This window comes from Oryctolagus cuniculus, chromosome 2 (assembly GCF_051225735.1).
Source record: "Oryctolagus cuniculus isolate XC-2025 breed Fujian yellow rabbit chromosome 2, ASM5122573v1, whole genome shotgun sequence".
Taxonomy (NCBI): domain Eukaryota; kingdom Metazoa; phylum Chordata; class Mammalia; order Lagomorpha; family Leporidae; genus Oryctolagus; species Oryctolagus cuniculus.
Genome location: NC_142868.1, coordinates 98,533,299 through 98,542,408, shown reverse-complemented (window position 1 = coordinate 98,542,408; position 9,110 = coordinate 98,533,299). Strand labels below are relative to the sequence as shown.

Sequence of the window (9,110 nt, the reverse complement as noted above, 5' to 3'; positions counted from 1 at the left end):
CCTCTGTGACGACAATGAAGGCCAGGCCTGTGTCCTCCATGCCCTGCATGATGGCACCCAGTCACTCAGGGCCTGTCGGTCCCTGACGGCCACACTGGTCACCCTGTCAGCACACGGCCCACTGACCAAACCACACCAAGCGAGAATGAGGCTGATCCTAGGCCTCTTGTTGGCTCCAGATACATGGGTAAAGCGGAGCTGCGGGCTGGGAGGTGAGGGTACACGGGGCCCGGGCCCCTTCACCAGGTGCGCCCGGCCCTGGCAGAGCCAGGAGCAGCTGAGGGCACCTGGGCTGCGATGGGGAATGCCAGCAGCCACCTGGGGCCCAGGAGGTGACACACAGCTGACAACAGGTGACGCCACGTCCCGTCACCAAGCTTGACGCTGTGGGAGCCGGACCAGAAGTAATGACACCCCCACAACCTGGGGGCTCCTGAACAGAGAGGAGGCAGTGTGTGGGGAGCCGAGCAGCAGCAGGATGTGCCACAGCCAGCATCGTGGCGACCAAGGGGAAGTGGATGGCAGCCCCAGGGAGCAACCTGAGGGGCCGGCAGGGGCGCTTCTGCCTCCTGCTTGCCAGGGTGCCTGGGACCTGCCTCCGAGAAGACGGAGTTCATGCCGCAGCTCTGGAACGTGAGCTGGGCTAGGCCACGGGGTCCATGGCATTCCACCAGAGCTGCATCTCCGCGAAGTTCTCCTGGGTCACATTGCCCTCCGGCAGGTCGAAGGCATTGATGAGGGTCAGGAGGTTCCTTGGAGCAGAGCCAGGATGGCACTGGGTGCAGGGCGTGGCAGGGGTGGGACCACTCACATGCTGAAGCAGTCGTCATAGCGCTTGGTGGCGCAGAAGCCGATGATGGAGTAGATCACTGTGGCCGCTTACACAGATGTGTAGCCATTGATGGAGATGACCACCATCTCACACCCCACAGGCAGAGGTTGGCAAAGGCACCACTGCCAGGCCCAGGACTGAGGGCCCAGGGCCTGCTGGGAAATGGGCTGGGCGGGAGTCCACCTGTGCCCCTCCAAGCAGGTGCGGGCACTGAGGACTCAGAGGGCCAGAGGGCTGTGCCCAGCGTGGGAGCCCAGAGCAGGGACCCTTGGCCCTTGCCCTTCATGCCTCCCCCACCACAGCCTACTGGCTCTGGGGCCCCTGGAGCAGCTGTCGCCCCTGGTTCTGGAGCAGGAGAGCCCTGGGTTCAAGTCCCAGCTGGGCCTCAGGTGCCCCTGGACCTGCCGGGCATTGGTGCAGCCGACACACATGATGCCGTCGGCCATGGAGACCCGGCTGGACCCACAGTTCCACTCCCAGGCACGCACCTGGAGGTGGGATCGTTCCCAAGAGCCACGGAGCCCCAGGCACCTGCGGAGCAGCCGCTAGGCCCTGTAGAGCTGGTGGGACAGGGAGAGTGGGTCACGGGGTGGGGCTTGGGCGGGTGGGGTAGGGAGAATGTCTGGAACTGGAAAGAGGTGGTGGAGTCGTGGGAGCCACCTGTCCTGCCAGCCAGATGGAGCCTCTGTAAGGGTCAGCACCCGGGAAGCCAGGTGCCACAGGGTCAGCAGGGTCACACTCCTCATACCTCCCCCAGCACGCCCCCACCAAGGGCTGCCATGCACGCTCTCGCGAGGGCGGCCGGGTTTCCAGGTCTGATGGAGAAACCGAGGCGTGGCCCGCTCCCGGCGCCCCAGGACCCCTGCACCTCCGACTCACTGCATGGAGTTGCAGCTGGAGAAGGAGACGAGGACGCCGAGGGCCAGCGAGAAGGAGTAGAACACCTGCCCGCCCGCGTCCAGCCAGGTGACCTGCGCAGAGCGAGAGCGCGGCGTCAGCGGGCAGTGGGCAGCGGCGGGCGGCACTCACGTTGGGCATGAAGAGGAAGGCGATGCCGGCGCCTGCGCCCTTCAGCCTCGGGCTGCGGATCAGGAAGATGGTGAGCACGAGGTAGGGCAGCGTAGAAGTCATGTACATGGCCTGCAGCGGGGCAGGGAGGCGGGCTCAGGGCGGCCGGCGAGGGCGCGCCCTGCACCGCATCCCTGCAGCCCCGCAGCCGCGCGGCGCCCTCCCCGCACCTTGCCCGTTGTCTCGATTCCGCGGATGGTGCACGCGTAGAGCACGCTCCAGGCACACGTGAGGCACAGCAGGATCCAACACTGCACCGAGCCCGTGTCGTTGATGGACGTAGATATGTTGAGCGTCTCGCGGTACCAGAATTAGTCCAGAGGAGCTGCGCGCGCACTCATCCGTGTAGCCTGCCAGGGCGCAGCCGTGACGCGTGTTGGCGGGAGCAGCACACGTGCACGCACCCGGGGCTGCATGCTCCCTAGCTCCTGACGGCCTCCCTCTCCCTTGGCTGCCCTGGGTGGAGCGGAGTCTCGGGGCTCCCTGCCCCCAGCCCCTCCAGGACCCTGGCTTCGGCCCCAGGTGCAGCTCACCAGTGAGGTTCTGGTCCAGCGGGCACTGGCTCCAGGGCAGCTGGTCCTGGAAGGAGTTGAAGAAGTACCAGAAGATCCAGGCCATGATGGTGTTGTTGTACAGCCCGACCGTGAAGGACGCTAGCATGGCGGTGATGCAGGCATGGGGGCGAGGGGGCTTCAGGGGAGATTCCGCACGTGGTGGGGCAGGGGCTCCTGTAGGTGCTTGCCTCTAACAGAACCAAGCATGAAGGGACCAGGAGAGGCAGCCAGGGGAGGCCTGGATCGTGGGCTTCAGGGCAGGGGCCTCCTGCCCCAGGAGCTCTCATCAGTGGACCCTGCCCCCTGCCCTGGCTGGAAGTCTGAGGGAGCCAGTGCCCTGGTCACAGAGCTGGTCAATGAGTGACCCCCGGGGCTGGCAGGGTGTGGGAGTAGATGGAGGCCGCCTGAGCAGGTGGCCAGCGCCCCCTGCTGGGCTCTTACTCTGGGCAGGCAGGCTGTGCCCCTCCACTCTATGCCGATACTGCCCACACTTCCCAGGTGCCCAGGGAGGGGCCTACCCACACCCTTGAGGGCTGGGTGCACAGCGCTCCACACGCCCACAGGCCTCTTGTGCAGCCTCTGCCCGATGGCAAACTCCAGGTACAGCAGGGGGATGCCCTTGAGGACCAGCAGGATGAGGAATGGGATCATGAAGGCCCCTGGGGAGGCAGCACCAGTCAGGGCAGGTTCCCTTCTGGAGGGGCCACGTAGGGGCTGTGCAGTGCCAGCCGGGTGGCCCTCCCAGTCCGCGACTGCCCAGGAGCCCCAGCATGGGCGGGCAGCACCTGTGGAGCCAGGCAGGACCAGGCCGCCTTGCAGCTGAGTGACCAATCCATCACAGACTGGCTGCTGCCCCTGGAGCCGCCCCCCTGGGGCTCCCAGTGAGCTTAGCCAAGATGCAGGAGCTCTGTCGTCCATGTATGTCCAGCCCCAGACCTGACAGAACTGTGCACACGTGTGTGTACATGCATGTATTTTGCATGTGCTGTGTGTGCATGTATGTGTGTGCATGTTGATATACATGTGCCCATGTATGCACATGTGTGCTTGTGTGTGGGCGTGTGTGTATTGTGTTTTGTGTGTATGTGTGCTTGCATGTGAGTGCATGTGTGTGCAGTGCGTGCATGTGTGCACACGTGTACGTGTGCTTGTGTGTGTGTGTGTGTATACTACCAAACTTGGCCCTCAGTGTCTGTCAGGTTCCCTGGTTGTGCCCTGTGTGTGCTCCGTGAGAATCACATTGATGGAAATTTTTCGCAGTCCAAAGACAACATCAAGGTGGTTGTTTGGCCTGGGGGTGCGGGGCCCACAGCCCACTCCAGAGAGCCTGGGTTTGAGTCCCAGCTCCACTCCCAGTTACAGCCTCCTACTGACAGCCACCGGGGAGATGGCTCAAGGACCTGGCTCCCTGGCACCCACATGGCTTGGCATTCAGGGAGTAAACCAGCAGGTAGAGCTGTCTTTCAGGTAAGTTAGTTAAGTAAAAAAAACACGCAGCACCAGGGGACAGTGGCAACCTGTGGTCGGTGAGGAAATGCTGGTGCGTTCTGACCTCAGGGATTCTCACCCAGGAACCCAGAGAGCAGCTGGACTCTGCTCAAGACATCACCATCACTCAGATCTGGACCAGCGAGGGCCATGTCTCAGTAGATGAGGGCCAAGCAGAGTGCCTGCCCCAGAGCTAAGCCCAGGTCTCCCCAAGACCCAGCCCCCACCCTGCAGAGCAAGGCAGCTATCCCCCAATGGATGGACAGATGGACAGAGGAGCAGAGGAGTTCTGTGCTCGGGCCTGGGTGCTGTGTGACATTAGTGGATGCCAAAGGATGCCTGTAGCCCTCACTCACAGGAGGACCCCAGAGAGACAGGAAGCAGAGCAGAGCTGCCTGGGGTGGGGCCTAGGAGTCAGTGACAGGTGGGCACACAGCTTTGGGCTGGGGAGATAGAGCTCTTGAGAAGGTGGCAGAGGCAGCTGCACATGGCCCCACCTGCTGCCCCTGCTGCACACGGCACCATCAGCTGCACACGTCACTGCTGCCCCTACTGCACACGGCACGGTCTGTGGCCAGCTCTGCCTACCCACGGCTGAGGTCCCCCCGTCTCAGGTTCCTCGCTTCCCCCACCCTCCTCACTCTAAGGGGATGCTCCCGGCCATCCCTGGGAGTTCTGGCCTGAGACTTCTGGAAAGTGACCTCTGAATGTGGATGACATTGACCTCATTCTGAAATTACAGGAATTCAGGGCTGGACAGGAACAGGAGACTGACCAAAAAGTTCAGTTTGTCGGGTTGTATGCAAACTCAACGAAGTCCCCACTGGCGCGAGTCAGCCTGAGGCTGGGACGACCCTGAGTAGAGGCCTCAGGCCACCACGGCTCGCACATGTCCAGTGGGCTGTGAGAATGGCCTGCACAGGTGAGCCCCCACCTGGTGTCCACAGGTGCTTCCCAGGCCCCGGGTGGGCCAAGGTGGCCCCCTTCCAGCTGGGGGCTTCACCGGGAAGGAGGCATGCAGCAAATCACACAGCCAGAAGCCTGGATGCCAACGGTGGCCCCACACCCGACACCCAGTGGGCGATGTCTCGTCCCTGGACACGGCACAGGATCACCTCGGCCTGTGCTGAAGGCAGCGCCCAGGAGCAGGAAGCAGAGGCCTCCCCGACCCTGTGCCACACGGCAGCGATGGAAATGAACTTCTGTGTCATCAACGTTCTAGAACAGATCTCTCCCTGTGGCCGCTTAACCACTTGTCCGGGCTGCGCCGAGTCACACCGCCAGCATACCAGGTCGGCCAGAGTTCTCTGGAAGCGTCCTGGTCTCCAGTGCTGGCCTCCCCGACCTGGCCCCAGCTCTGGTGCTCCCAATGCCATGGTCTGCATCTTGCTGCAAGCCTGGGCAGAACCCGGGGGCGCCGCCACAGAGCACCTGCTGGGCCTGTGCCCTCATCTGCCACCCAGTGCGCCCCGAGAACCGAGTGTGAGGAGCGTGGGCACCCAGCACCCGCGTGTGGAGAGAGGCCTCTGCCTCCCAGCTGCCGCAGCCACAGACGTTCAGCTGCTCCCCTGGAGTTGTTTTCCACCTGTACCCGCAATGAACTCTCATTCCAGCGTTTCTCCATATATCTTGTGAGGTGAGTGAGTGGGTGTCGGTCAAGTCTCCCGCCGCTCCCTCGGAAACCGCCTTGTGCCCCTCACCGGCTCCTCGTGGAGTTAACACATTCGCTGGGCAGAGATGGCCTCCTTCGTGGCGTGCCACTGTGCCACTGGGGCTGCAGCAGGGGTGGCCTTAAATCTGGCCAGTCCTGCCTTGGCACCCCACAGTTATTCCATCTCCTTCCGGCCATGGCCTGAGGCCCTCAGCAAATGTGCGCCGGACAGCCAGGTGTGTCCTGAGCTCCGGGACACTGTGAGTTTACTCATTTGTAAACATTACTAGATTTCCCACATTGGCAAGATAGCTATACTCCCAAGATATCAAGCGTTATAGTTATTTGAAAAGAAATCTTGTCAATCAGGCTACTGCCTAAAACAGAAAAAGGACCAGAACCAATGGCTGGCATTGTGGCACAGTGGGTTAAGCTATGAATTGTGATGCCAAATCAGAGTGTTGATTTGAATCCTGGATCTATACTTGACCTAGCTCCCTGCTAATGCACCTGGGGAAGCAGTGGAAGATGAACCAAGTACTTGGATCTCTGCCACTTGTACAGGAGATCCAGATGAAGTTCCTGGCTCCTGGTTTCAACTCAGCCCAGCTCTGGTTGCTATGGCCATTTGAGGAGTGAATTAGTTGATGAAGCTTGATAACTCTCTCTCTCTCTCTCCCTCCCCTCCTCTCCATTTCACTCTCTCTGTCACTCTTTCAAATAAACCACTAAAAAATACAAAAAGAAAAATCACAATTATTTAAACTAAATGCTTAAAAGCATTAATTAAGCTGAGCATCTGACCATAAAAAAGCAACTGTTAACAGAGCAGTAAAATATAGGAATGTCCCTATTATAGTTAAGATTGTCTATAATGAACAAAAACAGGAAAATTTTTATTTTTTTATTTTTTATTTTTATTTTATTTTTATTTTTTTATTTTTTTTTGACAGGCAGAGTGGACAGTGAGAGAGAGAGACAGAGAGAAAGGTCTTCCTTTGCCGTTGGTTCACCCTCCAATGGCCGCCGTGGCCGGCGCGCTGCGGCCGGCGCACCGTGCTGATCCGATGGCAGGAGCCAGGTGCTTTTCCTGGTCTCCCATGGGGTGCAGGGCCCAAGCACCTGGGCCATCCTCCACTGCACTCCCTGGCCACAGCAGAGGGCTGGCCTGGAAGAGGGGCAACCAGGACAGAATCCGGCGCCCCGACCGGGACTAGAACCCGGTGTGCCGGTGCCGCTAGGTGGAGGATTAGCCTAGTGAGCCGCAGCGCTGGCCCAAAAACAGGAAAATTAACATGGAACATTGAAAGCTCTTTTCTCAAGGGCCAGCACTGTGGTATATAGCAGGTAATGCCACCACCTGCAGTGCCGGCATCCCATATGGGTGCCAGGTTTGAGTCCTGGCTGCTCCACTTCTGATCCAGCTGTCTGCTATGGCCTGGGAAAGCAGAAGATGGCCCAAGCACTTGGGTCCCTGCACCTGAGTGGGAGACCTAGAAGAAGCTCCTGGCTCCTGGCTTCAGATCGGCCTAGCTCTCGCTGTTGTGGTCATTTACAGAGTGAACCAGAAGATAGAAGACTTCTCTCTTATGTCTCTGCCTCTCTGTAACTCTGCCTTTCAAATAAATAAATGAATCTTTTTTTAAAAAAGAAATAAAGCTCTTTCCTATGGCAGCAGACCCATGTGAGATGGGTCTTTCTTTTCAATATTGTACTAAAAGTGTAATCAGGGAAATGAAACAATAAAATTTAAACACAGTATAAAGATACATTTTTAAGATTTATTTATTTTTATTTGAAAGGCAGAATTACACAGAGGAGAAGGAGAGAGAGAGAGAGAGAGGTCTTTCATCCAATGGTTCACTCCCCAATTGGCTGCAATGACCAGCACTCTGCCAATCCGAAGCCAGGAGCCAGGAGCTTCTCCCAGGTCTCCCATGTGGGTGCAGGGGCCCAAGGACTTGCCATCCTCTACTGCTTTCCCAGGCCATAGCAGAGAGCTGGATCAGAAGTGGAGCAGCCGGGTCGAACTGGTGCCCATATGCGATGCCTGCGCCACAGTGGCTGGCCCCAAAGATAAATTTTTAAGTAACAAAACTATCTATACAGAGATAATCCTAAAACAAACTGATAGGAGAACTAAGCAAGAATCCTGGGTACAAGATCAACTTATACCATCAATGGGGTTACTATATATCACTAAGAAATAAGTAGAAATCTATTTTAAAGGAAAAAGATACAGACTAGAAGCAAATGAGTCTTTTCAGTATCTTTAAATATTCTTCAAAACAATAAAAAATACTGAAGTGACATAAAAGAGAAGTATGCCAAGAATATGATGAAACTGAAAGGCTCAAGACTTAGTAAATGTTAGTAAATTGTGACTGTGATGCTAAGTTCTAGGTCACAAGATCCCAGCAGGATCACAGACATGGTGGGGATTGAGGGATCTCAGGTGGAATCATCAGGGACATGACAGTACAGGCTGCTGCCAAGAGAGCCAGCCCCCAGGAAGATGAGGTGGCTTTAGACTTGAGCTGAATGTCCCCCAACAGAAACTGCCCAAAGGACTACCCCTATGCTAGGGCAATTCTGATTGGTTGAATCTTTTCTGATGTCATGCATAATCACCAGCTGAACAAACTGTCCAATCAGGTATGCTGAGACAACACTGCAGTACTATATGGGATCTTTGATCTTGGTGTTGCCAAACACAGCTTCTCTAGTCTGTTCCCAAGAGAGGCCCTTGGTGGCTCAGCCTTTGCTGCTCTGTGAATTCTCCTCACCACAGGAGCCATCAGAAGGATGCCCAAACACCTCAGAAGCTGAAAAATGGAGAGTGTGTGGAAACAACCCCCTCAAGCTTTCAGGATGTGAGCTGGGCTGGCAGCTGGGATTATGAGTATGCTCTCTCATCCCTGCATTTAGTTTCCTTGGCTCAGTCCTAGAGCCAATCTTGCCAAATTGTGTTGTGAGGATGAGCGAATTCTCAGGGAGAATACAGACTTCATCATGTATGGAAGAGAAGCTGTGACATATAGGGTCCTCTCTCCCTCCTTTCTCTCCAGGGGTGACCTGATTACTCTTAGTTGGGAAAGATGTCATCAAGCCCACAACCCAATACTCTTAGCATAGACCTTCCTCAGTATCTGATGCTGTTTTCTGTTGCTAATAACACAATACTATAGAGTTATTGTGTAAGTTATAAAAAAGTAGCTTTATTTGGCTCAAATCCAAGGTTGGGAGCAGTCTATGGTTGCAGTGTTCTTTTTGACAGAGGCTTAGATGTGGTACAGAGGCTATGTGGCCCAAAAAAAGGAATGTAGGAGAGGCCAATCCAAAGTGACTTTTTAAAAATATATTTGCTGGGCTGGCACTGAAGAGTAAGGAGCAAAGCCTCTGCCTGTGGTGCTAGAATCCTATATGGATGCTGGATCATGTCCCAGCTGCTCCTCTTCCCATCCACCTCTCTGCTATAGCTTGGGAAAGCAGTAGAAGATGGCCCAAGTGCTTAGTC

At 56.7% G+C, this 9,110-nt stretch overlaps 1 protein-coding gene across 1 annotated transcript; it reads right to left on the bottom strand.

Annotated features, from left to right (window-relative positions):
• Positions 1-643: 643 nt before the first annotated feature.
• On the bottom strand, positions 644-5,327 carry LOC149127921 (sodium-dependent neutral amino acid transporter B(0)AT1-like). The gene is made up of 7 exons (XM_089327043.1): positions 5,009-5,327; positions 2,973-3,113; positions 2,434-2,553; positions 2,207-2,250; positions 1,804-1,972; positions 1,581-1,726; positions 644-775 (listed from the first exon to the last, which is right to left on the bottom strand). Exons 1-7 carry the CDS (start codon positions 5,325-5,327, stop codon positions 644-646), a joined length of 1,071 nt encoding a protein of 356 aa, XP_089183169.1.
• Between the last annotated feature and the right edge of the window lie 3,783 nt (positions 5,328-9,110).

Coding starts and splice junctions, on each gene's coding strand:
- LOC149127921 (XM_089327043.1), bottom strand. CDS start 5,327: ATGCAGACCATGGCATTGGGAGCACCAGAGCTGGGGCCAGGTCGGGGA. Junction 2,554..2,972: donor CCCAGCCCTCAAGGGTGTGG/GTAGGCCCCTCC, acceptor CCGCCATGCTAG/CGTCCTTCACGGTCGGGCTG. Junction 1,727..1,803: donor CGCGCTCTCGCTCTGCGCAG/GTCACCTGGCTG, acceptor CTCCTTCTCCAG/CTGCAACTCCATGCAGTGAG.